Raw genomic sequence first — 24,687 nt, 5'->3', positions numbered from 1 at the left:
ATTGGTGATGAATTTAAACGTCTCCTACCCCTAACCCTGCAGGAGACGGGGCCTACCCTTTATTCGTCCTTATCCGAGAAGACTAGAATATCTATCCATTTCTTGATATTATAGAAAGGTAGCAAGTTCTCCTCAGTTATTTCAAGACCATGAGTATTGGTCCGGCCTGGGCTCGAACCCCCGACCTCCCGCACAACACAATCCGGCGCTCTAACCAATTGAGCTAAACGGGGGGCGGTTAGGGAAAAGTTTAACAAAGTACAAACGATGCGAAGTCGGTCTGTTCGCCTCCTCAAACAACAACATCCCGACTCATACAAATCACTGAGGTTTAAAGAGTAAACATCCTGTCAATATAATATTTTACGGGAACGAAACCAAACCTTCCTCTCCACCACTAGTTCCCAGACTTTCTCTTCGCGACTGTTTAGTTCTTTGAAAATCTGACTTCTCCACCAATCCAAAAACTGCTGAATTATTATCACTCCCCCCTGAAAAAAAAAGGCAAAAAAAGCGAAGTAAAATACAGCCACTATAAGAGCCAAGAATATGGAGTTTTTTGATGGCTCGATGATACATTTTTCAAGTTTTCAAATTTAAAGTACCTCTAACAGCCAACATCGACTATCCTCACTAAAATCATAGGGATTTAACATGACTTGATTTGACATTCTCAAATTTTCAATTATAAGGTAGCTCTTATGGCAAACTTTCATTGGACTTTCAATGTCAACTTTCTTTTAGCAGAAGACACTTTCATGTGCTATCAAATACAAACGCACAATAGTAATCCCATGAATCGTTACTACAGTTACTTAGAGGAACCGTAAGCAGGTTATTACGGTAATCGCAAAAATTCAAATACACTTTAGTTAGTGTGATGTGGCTCAATGTTTTCTCTGGCTTGAGTTTTTGTTTTTGAGTATGGTAATTCATTAAATTGTGGGTGAACGAGTAGCGCACTGGTCTTCAAATCGAATCCTGGCTTGGTCATGGAGGTTGCGTTAAGGCACTTTAATCTCACAGTTCTCAAAATTACCAAAGAGTGTACGCGGTTTCTATAAGACTGTCAGGGAAACCTAATGACATGTTGAAGAGTAACTTTCAATGAGCCTGGTACGCTCAATGCTATGGAAATTACATACGTTCCAGTAATGCTGGCCATTATCTTAGCTGAAAAACATTATTTTAATAAATCTTCTCGCGAGCGAAGATCAATGAAAAAGTCTCGGTCTCCCTCGTAAAATGTAGCCGCAGACATTCCTCAGTATTCCACGCAGCTTTAACTGAGCAACAGAGAACTCTATCGCCATCTCATGATCGAACAAAAACATATTCCATATTTCGTACCGAGGTCTGATAATGATAAATAAATACTGGAGCTAAGGAGAGAATTTAAACACATCAGACGTGTCTTCCTCACCTCTTCCGTCAGTTGCAGAGCGCGTCACAAGAACTAAATCACTTTCCCTCGGGAACAGTGCCGATTTTTGTTGCTGTTCGTTGATAACACCTCTGCAAGGAATGATCCAGAAACTATTGGCGTTACTTCCATCGAGGACATTCATGGTAACACACTTCTTGTTCACTTCCTTGTCACCCCAGGAACTAAGAGCCTAAAAATGAACATTTGAGAGCTAGTTGTAGTTCGATCGAGGTCAACATCACAAACACATCACCATTACATGCAGTCCAGAAAGTGAATAAAAAAACCAGTAATATCCTGAGTTTGCACTAAAAAACGACAGGACTTTAGTTAGGAAAACATTAGCATTCAAATATTTTAAAACAATGTTCAGTAATGTAGTACCAACATTAGATTACGAAAAAGCTATATCTACGACGTGCAAGCCAAAGAGCTGGAAAGTCAGGAAAGCAGTTGAGAACGAGGAACAAAATTATCAAGATGCTTTTATTATGGGACGGGAGCAGATTGTTTTTCATGAATATTCGCCCTTCACCCTTCTCCCCCTCCCCTAAGTCTGGACGACTGCACAGCATTCATAATATGACTTCGCTCAGGTACCTGTTGCCAAATTTCCATGAACAGCAGAGGCTTGAATATTTTGTAATACTCGTCCATCGAGTTGAAGCTTTCCGGAACACGATCTGCCGCATAATTTCGCGGTAAAGTGGTGAATCTTCCATTGCTCGATGATTTTAAAAAGTGATACACCCTCCAGTTTAGGATCTCGCGGAAAAAGTCGTCTTCTGAAAGGTGTCTCGTGGGCTTTGTTATAACCGGCTGATAAGACGCTAGCTTATTAGAACTTGCAACTCCAGCAGACGAGTTTGCGACTGCATGAGATGAACCTACGCAAGGTGCAAATGTTACTTGTTTCTTAGGTTTTACACTTTTGACCTCTCCATCTGTTGCGAAGTTGCCATTTAAGTCTGCACCTTGCAAAGTCTCGTCCTCCTGGATATCCCCAATATTGACATCTTCACTTGACAACGGAAGGTCATCTTCCGTCTGATTTTCGGTTTGTGTGCCGTATACATCTACGAGATCTTCTTCTACGCTTGCGAGGGCATTATCTTGAGAATTCAGCACAAGTTCACTGTAATCACCGTAGTTATCCCAACAGTTCATATCATCGTCGAAATGAATCTCATTTTTAAGCTGTTTACTAATGATAGAGAGGGAATGTGTCTTTTCTTCCAAAGGTTCAGGTTTGACTGTCGAAAGGAGTGGTTGGGCGTCTTGCTCCGAATCTGAACGATCATCACATGCAGTGTCAGTTGCATGGACAACTGATGAAGTGTTACAAACTTCTTCTACTTCTTCTCCTTCTTGCTTTACCTGACATACTTCCGGGCTTGCAAACTCCATATTTATGGCTTCATCATCCGAAATGCGGTCCACTTCAGTCTTCACCTTCCCATCAGCAACAATAGCATGTGTTATATCCTGAACTGATGTCTTAAAGGAGCTGCCCGGCAAATATGATGCAAGGGGCTCATCATCTAGGTCATCTCCGGAATCAGCAGGTTCCGTTTTTGCTGTTATAGTGGTATACTTTGTTCGAATCCGTGACGAATTAGAAGCGCTAAGAGGCGCCTCAGATCTTACGCTCTGGAATGAAAAAACATCCCTTTCAGTTGTAGTTTTCCTCTTAATCTTATCAATGCTTTCGCCAGGGACGGTCTTATCACAAGAGGGACCTTCACCATCCATCTCTCTGTCTTCATTTTTCACCTTAGCTTTACCTTTGTAATGGCTTTCGAAAACAGAGTGATGAAGCTCTTCATCTGAAGTATCCATCTCGCTATCGCTACAAACAGCTGGCTTCGATAACGAGTTTTTCGATTGAGCCGTTCCTGAAGTTGGCGATGGATCTACTTCATCCATGAGCTTGTTGAGGGCAATGTCGTCGTCTTGAAGGCTCTCGTAGGTCAAGTCATCGTCTAAAAATCCAGGATCCTCGTTTCTAGAAGAAACGGGCTTCGTTTGATCGGATGTATCCAGTGAGGATTCTTCGTCATCTGACAAAAGAATTGCGTCTTCTTTCCTCATACCTTGATCAAAAAAGCAAATCAAATCGCGTGTAAGGTACTTGCGTGAAGAATAACCTCGTAAAACTGTATAGACTAAGAATTAAAACCTACCAAATTCAACTATGATTTATCTTGGTAAAATATAGGAGACCCCCCCCCTTCCATCGAAAACATTTTGGGAGAAAATAATCTACTCAACGTAGGTTCATGGTAAAGATATTTCACATGTCCAGCTTTCTACTAACTTTTCACTATTCTATTCTCCATACTCCTTTTCAATTTCATCGCTACCGATTAAGACTAGCCCCGCTAGTGACACACAAAAATATATTCTTTTTGCTAGTAATTTAATGTGGAATGTTATACTAAGAGGGTACAATCTATATGGTGTAGGGGTAGTTCAATCCCAGTCTGGCTCAACATTATGGTTCACTCTCAGTTTTTTTTTGTTAGGAGGGATGGATTAAAGGCCACAAGTTCGCCGCCGCCCAGTTAGCCCAATGGATAGTGCGCTGGACTGTTGTGCTGGAGGTCGAGGGTTCGAGCCTCGGCCGGACCAACACTCAAGGTCTTACAAAAATTGAGAAGAATTTGCTACCTTTCTATAACATCAAGAAATGGTTTAGATATTCTAGTCTTCTCAGATAGGGACGAATGAATGGAGGTCCCGTCTCCTGCAGGTTTGGGGGCAGGAGACATTAATTTCCCACGCACAAGGTTACTGTGTGATGGATGTCCTCCCCTGGGGTGGCATGGTGGGTACAAAGGGGTTAGGTGTCAATTGGGACGAAAGTCCTGTTCCTTTTTCCTACCATTCCCGTGACGAATGAATTAAATTCTACAATTAGCGCCAGGTGATAATTTCATGTAGCTTTGAAACGGAGGCCATACGGATGATTCTGACAAAAAAAAAATTGCATAGAGAAAATTCAAAAGGGGAGCTGAATAGTCAAACATGCACCGCAAAAAAATCAATTTCACACACGAAAAATACTTTTCATACACCTTCAAAGAAAAGTAGTGTTAACCCTTGACTCTTGAAACCTATGGATGTACCAACGTACCAGACTTCTCAAGGATGGGAGCCTGAGAAACTTTCTCCATCCTGCCTGCTGATTTCCTAACTCTGTTTCTTTGCTGCACCATGGGTGTGGCAGTTGTTTGAAGAGCCGCATGCTGGACGCTTTTTTCAGCTTTTACAAGGCCCTTGCAGTCTACTAAAGGAATTTTGGCTGTCATAAGTCCAAAATCCAACTCTGAAGACATTTTAGACCTGAAATATCAATAGTACATAGTCTTTCTAAGAGTCAAGTCAGCTTGAGTTATAACTAATCCAAAGCAGTGAACGGCGGGCGCATTCCTCAAAATTGTTTTATGTTTTCATCTCAATACAACAATTTTTGAGATTTGTATTTCCTTTCTCCGATATGTAAACAGAAGGAACACAGTTCACTTCTGTATAATATACTTTATATTTCGACACGCACGGCAGAGAAACATTCGTAAGAAGCAAATAAGAAGAACATTGTTTATTTCAAAATACTAGGTACCAGCCAATGGCCCACATCACGCTTTTTTCAGCTTTTACAAGGCCCATGCAGTCTACTAAAGGAATTTTGGCTGTCATAAGTCCAAAATCCAACTCTGAAGACATTTTAGACCTGAAATATCAATAGTACATAGTCTTTCTAAGAGTCAAGTCAGCTTGAGTTATAACTAATCCAAAGCAGTGAACGGCGGGCGCATTCCTCAAAATTGTTTTATGTTTTCATCTCAATACAACAATTTTTGAGATTTGTATTTCCTTTCTCCGATATGTAAACAGAAGGAACACAGTTCACTTCTGTATAATATACTTTATATTTCGACACGCACGGCAGAGAAACATTCGTAAGAAGCAAATAACAAGAACATTGTTTATTTCAAAATACTAGGTACCAGCCAATGGCCCACATCACGCTTTTTTCAGCTTTTACAAGGCCCTTGTAGTCTACTAAAGGAATTTTGGCTGTCATAAGTCCAAAATCCAACTCTGAAGACATTTTAGACCTGAAATATCAATAGTACATAGTCTTTCAAAGGCTAGGTAACAGCCAATGGCCCACATCACACTTTTTGTTTCTTTCTTTGTTTGCACTTTCTTATGATATATTTTTATGCATGTCTAAAGCCACCTTTGAGTGAACTGTTGACACTGATGCACCATTGTACTGGTTTTACTTTTCTTCTTATAATGATTCGACTAGAAAGCTCGAGCCACTTTCTCAATCAATCTAAATGCATTCGCGACTACGTCACTAACATTGGCATATTCCCGTGGTTCAGGCGGTTTGCTTGTTATACTTTGAATTCTCAATTTGCTTCTTCGCGTTCCCTGGTCCTAATATTGGTTGTTGCGATTAATAAAAAGAATAGTATTTTTTTTCTTTATTTAAACAAACGGAACCACTGATTAAGAACTGTTTTGATGATTGTGAGAATAAGGAGCAAACAATACATTTCAGAATCATTTTTTTAAACACTGACAAAGGGCTTCCCCTTGAAAGCAACATACATACATACATATTAACCACACTTAGTCGTGTATACAGTAGTTACAATGACCCAGCCCTCGACCTAAGGTAAAACAAGACATATAAATGAAGTAATTTACAAGGAAGATCTCTTACACTTTGATATTCCATGAACGATGTTGAGGCTTTTTGCGCCTCTTCATTGGGTCCCTGCTAGCAATCTTTTCCTCTTCCTCTTCCTCTTCTTCATCTTCAGAACTGCTCACACGTGAACTAGGGCCAGGTTTCACTCTTGATCGAAAACTTATCTTCTTTGTTGAGTCATTCCTTTTTCTTTTTGTTAACCCATTACGATAAATCCGTTCGTGTGACTGTGGGGCATTCTCTTTCTCTCTGCGGATAACACCCTGTTCACCTTCAGAACTGCTCACACTTGAACTCGGACTACACTTCACCGTTGATCGAAAACTTCTCTCGTCGCTGCTTTTTCTTGCCGTTAATACATTAGAATCAAACTCCTCGGGTGACTGTAGGCCTTTCTCTTCCTTTATACGGGTAACACCCTGGGTGGAGAGGCTACCATTAGGAATTTTTTTGATAGCTGCGTTATCCACGGAGTTTTTAAAGGAAGGACGAGCCTAGGGAAGAATACGAAACAGTCGTTAAGTCAAATCTGATTTTTATGCAAAGGCTTCGGTGCGATTTCATGACATGAATGCTACTTGGGTGTGCAAGTGAAACCAATAATTTCCACATACTCCAATTAAAAAAAACAAAACTACTGAATCCCAACTTAATAAAGACTCAACGTCAATCCTTTGGCCCCTAGGAGTGATCAGCGTCTAATTTCTCCTTACTGTAATGCTGCTGAGTCATTCATTAAGATCATGAGAATAAAGGAAATAATCACCAACCCAAGAAGCCTTGATTGTTACCTGAATTCTCCTAGTCAATACCAAAGGAAATGTATAGAGAACAGAATGGAGAATATGTATACTGATGTTAGGATTTAAGAGTTAAGAGATAAACTGCAACTGTCAATTGGCGCATGCTGGGGAACCTACGTTCAAGGGATAACCACTGGACTTAAAATTATGTTCCCTGAAATGAGGTAGACTACGAGTCATCCCTCCTTTTCGGAGCAGTCCGTCGCGTAAGTGAAAAAAAAAAAAAAAAAAAAAAAAAAATAGCGAAAAAAATTAGTGTCAGCGCATGGGTGAGGTACTCGAAAAGTTGGTCTACTTTTTTCGAGCGCCTCAATCATGGAAATCCTGCGGCGCATCGGCATCACTCCAGGAGTTTCCCGCGGCGCGCTAACAGTAATTTTTTTTTCACTTTTTTTTTGTTTTGACTCGCACTACGAACTTCACCGAAAAGGAGGGGCTGCTCGTAATCTAGAAAAGAGGTGTCACTTTATGAGGGAAATAGATACAGGTCTACAAAGGTTATAGGAACATTATTTCGATTGAAATCAAAGTGTTTGCGTCTCTTGGAGGGAGGATCCACTGTCCTGAGCTGAAACTTTGCTGGTAATTTATTTCAGTTGGAGGAATATTATGAATAATAGGATGTGGACTACAGTGTCATTAGTTAGTTAATCTCAACCGACTGTGCAGACTGCAACAAACTGCCATAGGACTCATCACAGCGCGTTAATTATCAATTATTTTCTGAAGTGAAAATTGGCGAATAGTCCCTACCACCTTGATTGAGGGTGACTTTAGCAAGAGAAAACACAATCCTAAACCAATCAAAGCATGCACATCTCTATAATCACCTAGAGAAAGCAATAAATACTGAAAACTGACGATCACCTACATAAATTTAAGTTGATAATAATCGTATAGACATCAACTTTAATATCGTAAGAAAGGAGTAAAAACAATTGGTAGTCAAATTAGCACAACTTTATCTAAATAAATTAAACCGAGTAAATAAATCCTAGGGTGTATAAGTGGCTTGTCAAACCAGTCAATTTCTACATTTCATCCATTATTCTGATAAACTTAAAAAATTAAACACAACCATAAAAAGACCTTCCAATTGTCAGCTCCAAATACATATAGGAGGCACTCAAAGACTGAAAAATGGAGGTTTGATTGTCAAGGCAAAAACAGTACCTCGATAAGTGAAATTATTTGCTGCTTTTCCTCTGCAGATAGCTGCTTGGGTCCTGGCAATGCAAACACTCCCCAGTACTTGAGGGCATGTTTGGATCCCCCTCGATGACAAGCCTTAAGCAGGAGCTGAAGCAGTCTTCTGGTAACATCAACCTTCTAAAAGCAAATGTGCACATTAAAAAATGACTTTGAACACAAATGTCTCGGATTCAAGCCAGGGCTTTGATCATAATGTTATGTTCTTAAACAAGACCTAACATTGTCACTCTTGACACAGAGAACACCAGAGATAGCAAGGTGATTTTTAACTCCCACATCCTGTATTTTCAGTTCCAGGCCTTGCATTCGGTGGTTGTTTATCAAAAGTAGATGCCACAAAAACAACACTAATTTAACATTAGTAACACGGATATGTAAAATAGGAAACCAACACTGGTTTAAACATACTTAACATGGAAAACATAACATCAGTATGGGTACAAAACGACTCAACTGACTGGAAATGCATTGACCTCCTGTAGCAGGGTATGAAATGATTGGGCACAAAACGACCGTGGGTATGAAAGGCCTCTTAAGTAACCATAATTATACAATAGCAGGAAATACAGAACATGTAGTATTATGTCAATGTTTTGAAATTCAGTGGAAGATACTAGATATCACCATGCATCACTGGAGAATAAACCACACTAACCCTATACAGAAAGGCTACTTCCCACAGCCATGTGGTCTGAAATATTGACTAATGCTAAATCTCAAAATGTCAAAACTGAGATACCTCAAAATTAACAATCCACATTAATTTACTGGTAGTTTCATTGTTTTGTTTCATAACACTTTGAGAAATCAGTTAAAGAAAAAGCTCTGACTCATTTATTTGTCTTTACTTCGACAAAAGAATTAATGGGAAAGCTCCTTGGAACAAGACTACATGTGTAAGCTGATAGAATCATAACTGTATATATTATGCTTGTAACAAAACATCAGTCACTAGTAAAAACATTTCCTGAAAGTAAGTTTCTCCATGAAATAAATTATGGTAAAGACAAATTTTACCTTCTTGTCCCCTGTTTCAGCTATGACAAAATCTACCATGTCTTTTGCCCAAAGGTCAGCTGTATGAGCCAGGCAAGTGGAAAAATTTCTATTTACCAATTCATGAATTATGCCTAACAATGTAGACTGGACATCTGACTTGAAAGTGTTTTGAGTTAAACACTTATCTGCAATGAATTTAATTGATGTACGGTTATTTAAATAATTTATATTTTCACAACCGCTCAGATGTCAGTATCTTTAATAATTATACACCAAATCCAAATATGGTGTCTAATTTGAGTTGCCACTGTTCTGGACTCACTAGCCTCTCACACATGTAATAATCCTTTTGTGTTTGCATGTGAAGATGAGGCTAGTGAGTCCAGAACAATGGCAATTCAAATTGGATGCCATATTTGCATTCGGCAAATACAGTAAGGGGATTATTAGTTAATTCAATACCAAATTCTCTGAATCAACAACATAAGAATTGTATACCAGTCAAAAGTGTTGTCTACCAGAGGTTACAAAAAAATGTTAAGTCTAAACTAGCTTCTTTTCACAAAGATTGCAAGGGGAAAATCATCAATTTCCCAAAATTATCAATTAAAAATCTTGTATCATGACCTTGCAATAGGTTTCCTTGTTTTAGATCTAAAACCCACTCGCAAAGAAACACAATTCCAAAGCTAGCAAAAAAAGAAAAAAAAAACATACTTATCCCTCATGGGGTTGAACTTCAAATACATGTGAACTCTATTGAAATGCACTTTATACACTTCTGCAACCCTTCGATCCCTACAAGCAATTGGCTTCTCTAAAGGTCACAAGAATAGAGGAAATGTTCATTGAACTATGATGCTTCAGACTGTCAAGTAAACTCTCCTGGCCAGGAACATAGCAAATGTAAAGACAACAGTGGGGAGAATTTAAATATGGGTACAACTGTAACAGTGTAAACGCTTAAAGTTGTGTTGTTTCTCCTGCATTTATAACTCTCCCTACCTGCAACATTGTGAAGATATCTAATTACCAGTGAGACATAATGTTCACCAAAATCAAAGTCCAGAAGAGAAAGCACAAAAGGTTGAAACCATGCCAAAGCTGTGTTATAAAATCCACTGGAAGATTTTGCACCACTCAAAGACCTGGCTCTATTTGACTGCCTGATGTCTTTTTGCTTAAAAATCACTCCACCATCTTGGGTTTGCCACTGCAAGATAGCCTCTTTAAAGAAACAGTTTTTCGTTATAATCCCAAAGAGTTGGTCAGGGTTACGTGTGAACACAGAAATCTGCCAGATTCTCTCTCCAAGTCTCTCTAGCAAGACTACAAAACACTGGAGCATTGGCCAAAATGCTTCCCCCTCTGAAGATAACAAGAAGTTAAGATTCTGAGTTAAACTTGCACAATTCTAAATTAAATAAAGGGCTTATGTCAAAGTCTGGCACCTGACACAAGAATAATAGTCCCAAAGCAAATGGGGAGAAGCATAAGGGCAGAAAAGTACTGAAGTTACCCCAGACACCAAGAGGGGATCAAATCTCTGCAAATATTCCCATTAAAAACTTTCCAAGAGCTCAATCTTTCGCATGAACAACTATTCATGTCACAAAATCAAACAAATTCAGATTTACTTTAACTGAAGATTATTTAGTCTATGATTACTTTTAAAGTAAAATGTACCCTGATTAGCCTGAAAAGAAGGCCAGATAATGCAAAATATCAATTTTTTTGCTTTACACGTAAGTATTCACAGTACAATAACGCTTTGCACTTTTAGGTTTAATGCTCACATAAGAATAATTTAAGCTCACTTGTAACTGTATGTACATGTACATGTATACCAATAAGATATATTTTTTGCTTCCTTAAGATGTTGATACATGCCAAATTAATGCTGATTTGATACTTTGGCAGAGGCATTTTGAAACAAGAAACTTTTGCTTTCCAAAACAGCACAGGACAAAGCAAGCTGACTGTGTTGAATAACAAGAGCAAATTATGTACTCATTAATTTTTGATGTGCACTTTTTTTACACACGTGCATTGGCTGTGTACCTCTGAGCTGTTCAGTATACCAATCAGATATATTTTAAAATAAATAAATTATACACAAAACTGAACTCATTTACATATGATGCATGATCCTCGCAGTAGACAGCACTAATTATGCAACAGCGAAAATCAGACCTGAAAAAAATCAGGCCTGTAAGAGACTTGAACCACTGACCTCTGCGATACTAGTGCAGCGCTCTACCAATTGAGCTAACAAGCCAACTGGGAACAGGTCGTTAAGTTGATTCATAATAAACCCGTGATGATAAATCAGATACGATGAATATATTGAAGTTCATATATTTTGAACTGCAGTTATAGATATGTATGATGCATGATCCTCGCAGTAGACAGCGCTATTTATGCAATAGCGAAAATCAGACCTGAAAAAAATCAGGCCTGTACGGGGCTCGAACCACTGACCTCTGTGATACTAGTGCAGCGCTCTACCAATTGAGCTAACAAGCCAACAGGGAGCAGGCCATTAACTTGATTCGTAATAAACCCGTGATGATAAATCAGATACGATGAATATATGAAGTTCATATATTTTGAACTGCGGTTATAGATATGTATGATGCACGATCCTCGCAGTAGACAGCGTTATTTATGCAATAGTGCAAATCAGACCTGAAAAAAATCAGGCCTGTACTCATTTACTCATTTTTTAACAGGTTAACAGTAGGCCATAAATACCTTGATTTTCCATTGGCTGTACAATTACATTCAGAATCCCTATGTGACCAGTGTAACTCATAAAGCACGATTTCACTGTGGCCACATCCATTCGCATCAATAGCACAAACAGTCCCATCCAATACTCTTTTACAGTAAGTGGAACAAACAAGTGTGGTGGGAGAACATTTAGAGGCAGGCTGATAGCATTTTTGTCCTCAGGTGTTACAATATCAGGATATTCAAACAGATTCAACTCCACAACATCAATCATCCACTTGATAACTTCTTTCAATAGATCATACTCATCTGGATTTATCATTCCTTGTCCTCTCACACTTTTAACTGCCCAACCCCGCACCTGATATAAAGATACATAAAATAACAAAACATAGTTAATTGGCTTCATTAACTGCTGATTTAATATAGCTCCTCTGTGGTATTCAGTACAGAGAATTGTGTATTACAACACACAAATAATAATCCATGGAGAATCCAAACTTTTAAATATTGGAATGGTGAGGGAATTATATAAAATTCTGAAACACCCAAAGGCAATCAAACTCAAATGCAGTGATACACAACCTATCAGGGGGTGTTTTGCTTATCAACAGCCTCTGTGGGCAGTGTTTTTTTATTTACTTTTCCCCACCCCCTCCCCTCTACTGTCACCTCTACATCTCCAAATCAAAAGTAGCCAGTCAAATAAACAATCACCAGCTCCTTAATGTTAATTGGTCCTGATAAGACATCTGATCATTTTCCATACACTCTTGAGTGTTGACACTAATTCCACAGTGCTAAATTCAGTTACAATTGTAATTATTCAGTAATAAACATAAAATGTAATTGACTGGATGTAACTAAATCCTTCATCATACCTCTGGATCTGGATGAACAAGCAGAAGATATGCTCCAGGAAGTTTTTCCTCCAGTTTAAGTGGACAGCCCCACACATTCAGAGCAATAAGTCCTCTTTTAAACAATAATGCTAGCATCTCATTATGTAAGAAATATGGGAATCTTAACATTTCCAGAAGGGGAACTTGTAACTTCAATGGGACATCCTGGAAAGGTTTAAAAGGTTATTAACATCACCAAAAGGTTATTAATATCACCACTGACAAAAAGAGGTTTTCTTTGTTAAGGAGTGTGTCACTGAGATGTATTGCAGAGTAAATAGGGTGCAGTAAGGAACAGTAACTACACTGTATTTTCATGAGGCTTTGTAACATACACTGTACCTTTATCTGTCATACGTAAGGTGTACATGTACACAGCGCATGGCTATTTCTTCATTCCATTGTTCACTCATTTGTTTGTTCCTTCAATTTTTTTCCATTCACTCATACACCCTTCTCTGACACATCTATTCATCAGTGTTCACCTTCACGTTACGCACAACAGGTAAAATAAATAATTTTTAAACTGGCAGTGCAACCCTTTAGCCTGTTGAATTTTTAAAATTTCCGAGCAGGTAGTAATATTGTAGGAGGGGGTTGCTATAATGCGAGCCTGCAAGCCCGAGCCTTTTATGACGAGCCGGAGCCATTTTTGTGAGCCCCGGGAAAATAACATCCAAATCCATAATGCCTTTTTATGGTCATGGTCCCAAGCATTCCTTGTTTAAACCGCGGAAACTGAGGATGAGAATGCGACAACTTGTCTTATCGTGTGCTTGCTGATTGTAAACAACACAATTTTTGAAATGTTGTGTTTCGGGAAGGTCGCACGGCAAAGATTCCTGTCTTATATGCTGTTCTCAAATACAAACGCACACACCGTTCATCGTTGGCCCACACCAAACAGTGTTGAGCATTTTCGCTCAAACTACGAAAATACTGCCAAAACTGTGACAGCCAATTAACCACAAACTATGAAGCTGAGACGAACACCTAGCTCGAAGGTGACACTAACAACAGTGAATTGGATAGGGATACTGACAGAAGCAACATGAATAGTAATGTTAAATATCTAAGCTTAGCTCTTCCGTTAAATACCTGTTTCTGTAATTGGTTTCTATCGGGTTCAATACTTATAAAGTATGATTTGATATTTCGTACATAATCACTATTATTGTCGTGCAAGCGATCGTGAAAGTTGGTTTGCTCTTTGCATGGAGTTACGAGTGCTTAGTAGAAGATGTGATGAATACTCCTGATGACTGTGATCTACTACAAAAATTTTCCAATATGACCAATGTGCATAAACATAATGATGTTACAGTGTCAATAAAGGTAAAAAAAATTCAGATCTCATGATGCATATTATAATTGTACTCGTGTTTTGTGTGAATGCTATGGCTTTGTAGTTTTGAATAAATTATACGTGCAGTGAATTCTCAAGTAAAGAGCTCGCTACCAAGCCCAAGTGAACGCTCCTCAAGCGTCTAGTTTGACATTTTTTCAGATTTTCACCGTCAAATGCTTTCTGGAGAGGAGCCAAAGACTGTTAGAAAGATATATATAGAACAAACAGTGGCTCACAAGAAGAGGCTCGAGGCTCGCAAAAAAATGGCTCTGGCTCGCAGGCTCGCACATTAGTTACTCTCATTGTAGGAGGTACTATGGGCAGTAGATTTCACTGGTCACTGCCTAAAGAGGAGAACACTACCAGTGAGAGAATAACTTAGAAAATTCTTAATCTACATTAATATATGACTTTCCTGACACTGTGTCCAAATAAATGCTGGGATAGGTCTACCCTGTATCAGGTCCCTCAAGGAGCATGTTGTTTCATGCAGCCTAAATCTCTGTTGCCTGAAGGCACTGTTCAATCAAGATTGTCTTTAAATCATTCCATTTCAGATTTTATGGCCATGAAGTCATGTGAAAAGTGATTCCTGCACAATGAATTTATCACCCAGGTTTGGAAAATGCAGGAATTTGATTTGTTTTTTGCTTGTGGATGGTATATTAAGCAAATTTTTGAATAAGGAGATTTTCTTGGTCATTTGCCTTGCATTTTTTAGTTTTTTTTTTTTTTTTTTTTAAACTATATGTTAGTGTATAGATTGGTGTATTTTGGTGTAGTGTAATCTGATCAGTGCAATTTGGTGTATCTCTAGGCAATCTGATTGGTGCATCTTTTTTTTGGTGTATCTCAAAGCAATGTGATTGGCGCAATTTTACGGTGTATCACAAACCAATCAGATTGTAGTATTTTTCGATGTTGCACCAATCAGAGTGTTCTTGCTAATTTGTGGCTTGACCGGTCTTCAAATTTCAGCGAATCAATGTGTGACTCGGGGAGAGTGGTTCGCCAATTAAGGAAACGTATCAGTTGTGTTGGGAAAGCAGTGAAGTTGAGATCGATGTACTACTATGGTTATTCTTTATTCTAAAGGAGACTGAGTGGAACATGACAAAACTTTTGAATCAAATACTGCTTGAGATGTTGATGGGAGCCACTTCAGAATACCTGGCCACCATTGACTGTTATGAATGGATTGCTCACGCGGTTCCGATGTCAAAAAAAATTTTAAAAGAGAGGATATTTAGACAAGTAGTCCCACATTCAAGCTTTCCTGAAGTTGAAGAATGATAAAATGATATGGCCATTAAACTAGTGCATCCGCAGTTGAAGAATGATATAATGAGAGGGCCGTTAAACCAGTGCTCTTGTAATTCTGTGCTTTTGAAGACGAAGAATAATTACAGAAAAGGTGAAGTTTACCAAGTGTTGATGCAGTCCTGCACTAACTTTATTTTGTTTTCTTGACTGAGGGATATTTCATTGCCATATATAAATTCCATTTTTAATTTCGCTTAAAGAACGAGGTAAGAATGACATCTACAAGAATTGTGAGCTCATCTATCCAGTGTAATGGCTGTCCTTTGTGAGGACTTTATTGCTATGATCTGTCAGGATTAGAAAGGTCATCAGGGAATTTTTTCTACAAATTGCAAGTTAAAACGTGCATGTTTTGTGTGCCACTCTTTCACTTACAACGCACACACCGTCAGCTAAAGGCCTAACATGAATTTAGCACCAGAATGTGCTGTTTTCAAAGGGCTAGTTTTGCTGACTCTGGTAAAACTTGCACAAGGCATTTGCATAAATTATATTTGATTGATGATCTTGTTTTTTTCCCTGTGGCTGCTCCCTTTGTAAAGGTTGAAAAGACCACCAAGTTATATTTACTTCTGTGTTGACTGCCATGTTAAATATCATTTCTTTGCTTCTAAAAGTTCTCCGTGAATTAAATATTGTTTAAACAATACTTTCCCGCTACAATTGTGTGTTTACTTTTTACTCGCCAGTATGGATTAGACTTTCTCAGATAAAATGCCATTTTCCAGTACCACAATTTCTGGCCGTTTACCTGCATGGCCAATTACCTGCACCAGCCAATTATTGCATATAGCGAAAAAAAAAAAGTCAGCAGATTACCTGCATTGGTAGATAACCCACACCTTAAAAGCAAAGGAAATTTGTACAAAATGCTCTGCGAATTCGTGGCCACATTTTGTGCAAACGATCGTTCAGTGCCATGTTGATTTGTTGATTTCTCAAAAAATCGATATCTCCGGTTCTACTGGGCCTAACAAAGTCCCTTAAAACGGGAAAATTCTTTTCAGCAGAGGCTAGTGTTAACTGGAAATTTCTTACTGATGCACTGGTTATCCTTGGTTTATTTTTGTCACCCTCAAGGTTTTGTTTACGCGCGTGCCGATAGTAATTTTTTCATCGCGTAACTAATTGTGTGTGAAATAAACTCAAGTCAGCATCATGTTTTCGTGCCGCTTTGTGGCACTTTTGATACAATAAAATTCATCTGAGAGGTGTAAACACAGGTAGGTGAGAATTTTTTTCAATTCAACTGCCAGTAGATTTCAAAATTGTCACATAACCCGCACCTCCCTATTACCCGCAGTGGCATGTGTTTAAGGCAAAATCAACAGATTACGCCTGGGTAAATGGCCAGAAATTACGGTAAACAGCGTAAATTTTATGACATAATTCTACCTCACTGAAAAAATATTTCACAAGTAACATAATGGTACAGTCAGTCAATTTTCCACACAACTCTCACGTGCTTAAACATTTTCTACCAATAAAATTTACTTTTAGCTTCTTTGGACTTTACCCCCATTGCATGTCAACTCCCTGTAAACAACTTGCATTTTACCACTTATTATTTTGCACACACAGGGCAAAGTCCAGATAGGCAAGAACCAATTAAGAAGCCCTCATTGTTATGCTTTGATAAACAATACTTTTTTCTTTGTTCAGTCCATTTTCACTTGTTCGAAGAATGGAGACCGGAAAACATCTTTGTCCAGAGGTTGTTGGAGATAAAATAGAGCTATCCACTGCAAAATTATATGGAAGAATATTTTGAGGCAACTATCTGTTACTGAACAATAGGCTACCACGGAGCCTATATTCTGGCTGGATTTGCAGTTCAGCGGATTGAATTGAATTGAATTGGTTCAAATTGAAGGTGTTGCTGTTTTAGTAAAATCATTGTCAGGTGCTTTTCATTATTTGTTGACATGGAGAGTTCTGGAGATTAAGACTTTGGAACAAGTTGATGCCATCCACAACAATTTGGAAATAATAAAATCGCTAGAGGAAATGTGGGGTTGCTCAATAAAAATTTGCTTTTGAACGTGATGACTCTGTTTACATCTAACAACAAACCTCTGAGGTTTTTCTTGCCCCGGAACAATATATCAAGGCATTTTATAGACTGCAAGTTTTTTGACTGATTAAAATTTAAGGTATGTGGCAGTGACTTCCACAGTGTTTTTTTGTCAGATAAGTATACTTGTTTCATCCGCTGTATTAATCAATTAATAGATCCAATCGCCAAAGGTTACATAAGACAATTGTATGAATTAATCGAATTTAAACAATCAGCCAATGAACTTTTACTGTTCCCAAGGCTTCTTGTGTTCATCAGTACGATAACAATAGAAGTGATTTACAGTATTACAGTGCTTTAAAGTGCACCTGACCTCTAAATTTTTTTTTCACTTTAAAAAATCTTCCTGCTTTGGTGAGTATTTCTTTGAAACAATCCTCATTTTTTTATGCCCTGTTGAAGTTGACATCCGAATGGACCACAACCGCGTAAATGGGGATCTGGGTAGAGTAGACTTGTGACATCACTTTGAGAAGACGCTCAAGAAATTCTCGGCCAGTCGTCGACCTGCGAAAGCCTTTCTAGCACTAGATTAATTCTGCGGCATATTTGCGACCAATATCGATCTAACCTTCCAAACATAACCAGTAAACTGTGCAAAATGGCACGAAATACAGATTTTTGGGTTCTCGAAGTGACTCACATTAGTCGCCAGACTCTTGATCCTTGAAACGCGGTTGTGAGTCAAAATGGCAGTGATTTTAATGCGATTTTCTGTACTTCAACGGGGCACAAAAATTGAAGGATTTGACCAGATCCAAAAATTTTTTCGAAGAGATACTCACCAAAGCATGAAGATTTTTTTTTAAATGAAAAAAAATTTAGGGGTCAGGTGCACTTTAAATAAATATATTTAAGTTCATTCGAAAGATAAGTTTAAACTGTAACAATAAAGGCTGATAGTTTCGAAAGAAACTGCTTGGGGCTGCGTCGGTGGGAGTAACGAAATAATTTGGATATATCAACAGAGTTGAAATGGTAAATTGGCCACGATAACAATTACAAAAGCTTACGTTTCGAGCGTTAGCCCTTCGTCATTAGCCCTTCGCTCTGACGAAGGGCTAACGCTCGAAACCTCAGCTTTTGTAATCGTTACGGTGGCCAATTTACCATTTCAACTTTGTAGATATATATCCAAATTAAACTGTAACAAGCTTGGTTATCGGCCCAGCATTTTAAGCCTGACTGACATTCTATGCCAAACTCAGCCTCATTCCTAGGCTATGTCCACCACATTGCTTTACACCAATGAAAAAGTGCTACGTAACACCTATTGTGCAATTTTCTGCACAGAAAAAACCAAACAGAATTACTGAGTGTGGCCCTTTAATACAGCCAGAATAATAGTCACGGTTTTGTCTCTGATAAAGAGGGGAGAGTAAGCATTATTATAGCCTATGATAATTTGAACTCGTCATGCAACGTTGGAGAAAGAGTGTTGCTGATGAGTTCAAATTAGGGCTGTGGAGATGACTGTGGGAAGCGTGGTGTCAATGCAGGTTATTATTGCCAACAACTATTCAGACACCAGCATCAGTTACTAAGTGTCCCATTTCAACCCACATATCCAAAAAAATAACTCCTGCATGCATAGCATGCCTATGTTATCAATAGATTCTGATCAAGAGAATATAGTATACAGTTCATGTATCTTCTCTACCTTCTGGTTGCATGCAATGGTAAACTCAAACATTTGCAGAATGGCTTTGAGCATACCCTGTGATTTAGAAATTAAATGTTTATTTCTTAGGAAAGCCAAAGGGATAAACCACCAATTGGGGCAAAGAAGAGAAAAACAGGCATCACAACTGTGATGGAAGCTGACGGTGTCAGGAACAAAACATTTTACCGTACCACGAAATGAAAATAAAAGATCTTCTCTAAATTCAAGTAACCTAAAGGATAACTTTAGTTATTGTGACATCACCTCCTTGGCCCATCGTAGAGGGAAAGAAAGTTGCAAACTTACACTTTATTAAAACATTTGTGAAGCTTTGTGAAGTATCCAGGCAACGTGAAATGGGATGGAACAGAAGGTGTAATAACTTATGTGGACTTCTGCAGAAACCCATGATATGAAAAAAAGGTTTTTTTTTAAATTTTGCACTTTATGAGATGTCTTTAGTCATTTTAACATTCCCACACAGATCAATGATCTCCTCCACCCATCACAAAAAGAAAAAAGGTTTGCAAACACACTAATTCAAAATAATTTACAAAGCTTTTCTTGGTTCTGCATCTCAAACAACAACAATTAAGAACGAGGCCGTGTGAAACAACATGCTCCTTTAGGGACCTGGTGCAGTGTTAGCCAATCCCAGCATTTATTCTGACCTCAGGATAAGTAAAGTCGCACGCCGTCAGCATGCAATGATATTGGCCGAACAAACCTGCATATACGAAAAAGATCCTTCTCCACATTCTGCATCTCCTAAGGCACTGCTGATTGCCAGTTTCAGTCTGTCAACATCCAGGTGCTGCAAAACCTACCATGGAACAAAATTAATCCTTGTAACAAAGACATATGTATATTTTATTGTGCAAAACAGTAAAAACCTGATTTTGGTCATGCTAGAAAACCTATGATAAAATCAAAATTCTCACAGCCATTATCAGACCCCAAATTGTCATATATGACTTGCAAGCCCTAAAATTGTCATTTTCCTTAATATATAAATGTTCAACTGTACATTACAGAGAAAGGCTATTGTGCTCTTGTAAACTTTAATACGGTTCCAAAAGAAACACGGGTGTAAACACATTTTCACTTTTATCAAAATTAATTTTTGTTTGCAAGCATACTCATTTCATAACCACATGGCATACTCAGTACTATCAAATGACCCACCAGGCCCTGCTTGTACAATAATGCAGAAAACCATAAGGAAACTGGAAAACATTTGCTTCTTATTAATGACACAGCAAACTCCATGCACCTAGTCTCAACACACCTCACAACCTACGGTTAAATATTTTCCCATCCAGCCCTCTTGCTAAATGTACGTCAATAAGGACTTACAATGCGACAGCTACATGTATACTTTTAAACATGCCAATCGATTCAATATGATCAACAGGTGGTTTCATATATTCAGACTCAAACCTTAACATTTACAAATTTCTTTGAGACTTGGACCGGACTGATGCACCAATCAATGTCTTGCCCAAACGGGGAGAGCCCGGGCATACACGGGCTATTGACAAAATAGCCTTGCCCGGGGGAGGGGCTGTAAACTTTTATTGACACAGGGCTCACCCCAGGGTGGGGTTTATTGACCACTTCATCAGAGAAGGACTGGGAAAGAAAGTCAAGTTGGCATAAATCAAAATGGCGGCTTTCGTGCCAACTAAGTCAACAGAAGTCAAAAAGGGTAAGAAAAAACTTAAATACATTCAGCTTGTTTATTTTTCATTTTTTAATAGCCAGTACAATAAGTTTCCATTCAATTTCTGCACATTCTGTGCATATATAAATAGGAAAAAAAGTTAAAGTTGAAACTTTGTTTGACAGTCTCGCTCGTGGCATACTCCTCAACTTCTTTTGAGGAAATATACCTCTCAGTGTCCTGGTATTCCTTAGATTATTAAACAGGTATCTTTCCTCCTTGTGAGGGGCCTATTGTCATTCTAATAAGGCCCTCCAGAGGGGCTTATTGACAATTTTTTTTTCAAAAATGTCAATAGCCCCTGGTTATGCCTGGGCTCCCCCCGTTGGGGCAAGACATTGATTGGTGCATGATACAAGAATCAAACAGTCACCACACCTTTTTTTGCCTCTGTTCAGTCAACTCTTCCTGTAGCCTGTGATACTCCTGTACACAGTCAAAGCAGTAGCAGAGATCCAATAATAAATCTGCTGGCCATTCATCCAATTGTTTATCAATATATCTTGGGAGGTCACCTCTCATAAAATCAGGCGAAGAACACCATTCACAGGTTCTGTCAATTGACGGCCCCAGCCAATCACAGTCCTTTTCCTATATCAAAATTAAAACAAGAAAGAGGGAAATTCAATAGCTTATTTTACTTATTTTCCATGTAAAATTATAACATTGTTAGCAAAGCCCACAGTGAAATTTAAAATCAATCTGAGTTGTACAGCTTGACTGGAATCGACGAGCCCTCGAGAATCCAGAGCCTCCTTCTGCATGCTTTACATTCTAACCAGGTGAACAGAAACAAATTATGATTCCATAGCATGCTTTACATTCCAACCAGGTGAACAGAAACAAATTATGATTCCTAGCATCACTTATGGGTTGTCGGTATATGGTGCTTCTGAGGCGGAGCGGACAGCAATGCAGTGTTTTCTGGATAGATGTCACAAACGTAAATATACATCTAAATCATTTTCTATTAAACACCTTCTGGAAAAGCAGGATAGAAAAGTATTTCATAAGGTATCTGGCATAGACCGACACCCTCTAAGGGGATTATTACCTGAGAGGAAAGTATCGACTTACAATTTAAGGTATCGAACAAGTCAGTATCCGAAAGTTAATACAGATAGATTCAAGAACTCTTTCATTAATCGCTTAATTTTTAAATACAATTTAGCTATGTGAGTTTATAATTTAGATATATTTAGATATTTTATATATACTTTTTACTCAAATATTGTAACATAAGATATGTATTTTTTATCTTGTGGAAATAAAGACTACTACTACTACTACTACTACTCCATATCATAATAGTGTCCAGAGTGAGCCTTAAAGGAAACAGTGCAGCTGCGATACTCTTCGGCTGCATGCTCCATTATCACCAGCTATTCAAGAGAGGAGTATCTCTCTTCAAGCCATTACGATAACATTTTGAAAATCTACAGTCCCAAGGCTTTATAGTTTATTCACAGGGTACCCACACAAGCAGCGTGTCTGGTCGTTTGTTCGAAATATAAAGAAATGTATGGGAGAATATTGAAGAGTATATCATAAACTTATATCAAGGAAAGTCTATTGTTAAGGCTCAAAATAAATGTAAACCTACCTCACTTGCTGTGTATTATCATTTCTGTGGTTCTAAATGGCCAATTTGAGCGATTTGGTAGATTTTGTGTTGACTGTTACTTTGCTGTATGAGAAGGAGACAAGGGTGGAAAGCTCATTTTCGACTGCTCAAGCGCAAAGCCGATTTTCACCCAGAAATTAGAATCGTCTGGCTTCCAAATCAAACACCAGATAAACTAGAAGGTTGACGCTTCCTCTCGTGTCATTCATTCAAAGATCCATTCAAAATCCAAGCGCTAACCGCCGAAAAACTTTTGAGAAATGCAGCTTTCCAAGCAATTGGCATCCACAGCGCAGATTTGGTGTGCCAGGGAGCAACCGTCACACTGTTTGCTCCACGTTGATTGGATGATGGTAAAAAATGCCCTGTTTCAAATGCCTTATGTGAGAGGGGAGTCCGGGCATATTCATGCCGGTGATTCATCTACTGATGCGCCATAAACCCCACACCAGGCTAGTCAGTAGATGAATCGCTGGCACAAATATGCCCCTGACTCCCCTCTCACATGAGGCATTTGAAACAGGGCATTGTTTACCATCATCCAATCAGCGTGGAGCAAACAGCGCGACTGTTGCTCCCTGGCACACCAAATCTGTGCCGTGGACGATCGCTTGGAAAGCTGCATTTCTCGAAAGTTTTTTTGGCGGTTAGCGCTTGGATTTTGAATGGATCTTCGACTGAATGACACAAGGAGAAGTGTCAACCTTTTAGTTTATCTGGCGTTCGATTTGGAAGCCGGGCGATTCTAATTTCTGGGTGAAAATCAGCTTTGCGCTAGAGCAGTCGAAAATGAGCTTTCCACCCTTGTCTCCTTCTTATGCAGTCCTTCGTAAACAGTAAAGTAACAGTCATCGCAAAATCTACCAAATCGCTCAAACTGGCCATTTACAACCACAGAAACGATAATACACAGCAAGTGAGGTAGGTTTACTTTTATTTTGAGCCTTAACATAGACATTCCTTTATATAAGTTTACGATATTATGACTCTTCAATATTCTCCCATACATTTCTTTATATTTCGAACAAACGACCAGACACGCTGCTTGTGTGGTTCCCCTGTGGTTTATTAACAACGTTTCATGTTGAAGGAGGTATGGTTAAAAATCACCATGCCTGTAGCAAAACGAGTCTCGAGCCGTAAAACCGAAACTCCTGACAACTTAAAGGATCAGGAGAGTACGGAAAGCACAGTGATGCTAATCTAGAGATAGATAAGAGACCGAATGAATGAATGTGGACAAAATATCGTCTGCTAAACTCTCGTCCGTAGCACAAAGTGAAAATATAAACACAGTTTACCTTTTTCACAACCACGTCCATCGTGGTGAGATTCCAAATTCAGTTCAATCTATGCGATAGTTCCCAACTTCATAATGTGTTCCACCGTACAGTAATGTTAGAGTCATTTAGTAACACTCCTGCTGATGTCGCGCGATTGGGATTCCCGCGCCATATTTATTCAACCGTGTTACGTCATGTGACCACTTCCGTGACAGTTCAAGAAACTATGTAGTGGTCATAATGTATCCTTAGCTTATGACCCGTTTATGAACCTTGAGCGCAGGTTTTTTTTTTGTTCGTGTGTTTTGGAGCATATTAATTTTTGGATCTCATGGCAGTTGGCAGCTGAGTTTGAGCTCGGAAGCTCGCTTACCCTTCAGAGGATAGTTCCCCCACACGCTGTTTTTAGAATTTAACACCGACTTCTCGAAGATAAGCAAAATTTTTAATTACTTTTATTTCCTGAGCTATGCTACGGTAATTAAGATAGGTGTTTTAATATTACAGCTAAAAATTTTGATTTAAGTTTGCTCTTTTTAATGGCCTAGAATCTATTGTGCCCGTTTTCTTAGTTTTGAAATTCTTTCCGTCGTAGAAACAGCCGGAATATTCAAGTAGGAATCGCTCAAATTCAGAGACATTTTCTTTCATTTTTTTTTCCTCTTGTGATACTAGTCAAATAATGTAAATATAGAGAACAATAGAACCACGCGCTCGATAGTTACATTCCACGATTATGAAGTTGTATTCTAGAGGTCATGTCAGTTGTCTGCATGAACTGAAATGATAGTACTAGGGAACCAAACGCTGTCTTGTCCTTGACGTCCGTACAACTTCTCTCG

At 38.6% G+C, this 24,687-nt stretch overlaps 1 protein-coding gene across 2 annotated transcripts in view; it reads right to left on the bottom strand.

Moving 5' to 3' along the window:
• Positions 1–24,024, bottom strand: part of LOC111326411 (uncharacterized) — a 42,160-nt gene extending 18,136 nt beyond the window's left edge. Inside the window, exons 1-13 of one of the 2 annotated variants that reach the window (XM_022930400.2) lie at positions 23,864–24,024; positions 21,317–21,529; positions 19,943–20,038; positions 12,784–12,969; positions 11,924–12,263; positions 10,175–10,537; positions 9,188–9,354; positions 8,132–8,287; positions 6,168–6,649; positions 4,563–4,771; positions 2,027–3,519; positions 1,424–1,616; positions 384–491 (exon numbers count right to left, since the gene is read on the bottom strand). In XM_022930400.2, the coding sequence (XP_022786135.2) occupies positions 384–491; positions 1,424–1,616; positions 2,027–3,519; positions 4,563–4,771; positions 6,168–6,649; positions 8,132–8,287; positions 9,188–9,354; positions 10,175–10,537; positions 11,924–12,263; positions 12,784–12,969; positions 19,943–20,038; positions 21,317–21,529; positions 23,864–23,884 (4,027 nt within the window). In that variant the 5' untranslated portion in view covers positions 23,885–24,024. The remainder of the gene's footprint in view (positions 1–383; positions 492–1,423; positions 1,617–2,026; positions 3,520–4,562; positions 4,772–6,167; positions 6,650–8,131; positions 8,288–9,187; positions 9,355–10,174; positions 10,538–11,923; positions 12,264–12,783; positions 12,970–19,942; positions 20,039–21,316; positions 21,530–23,863) is intronic. The other variant, XM_088745215.1, reaches the window with a different exon arrangement.
• Positions 24,025–24,687: the final 663 nt, after the last annotated feature.

Source organism: Stylophora pistillata, chromosome 1 (assembly GCF_964205215.1).
Source record: "Stylophora pistillata chromosome 1, jaStyPist1.2, whole genome shotgun sequence".
Taxonomy (NCBI): domain Eukaryota; kingdom Metazoa; phylum Cnidaria; class Anthozoa; order Scleractinia; family Pocilloporidae; genus Stylophora; species Stylophora pistillata.
The sequence above is the reverse complement of the archived record's forward strand: the minus strand, read 5'-3'. Positions and strand labels throughout refer to the sequence as shown.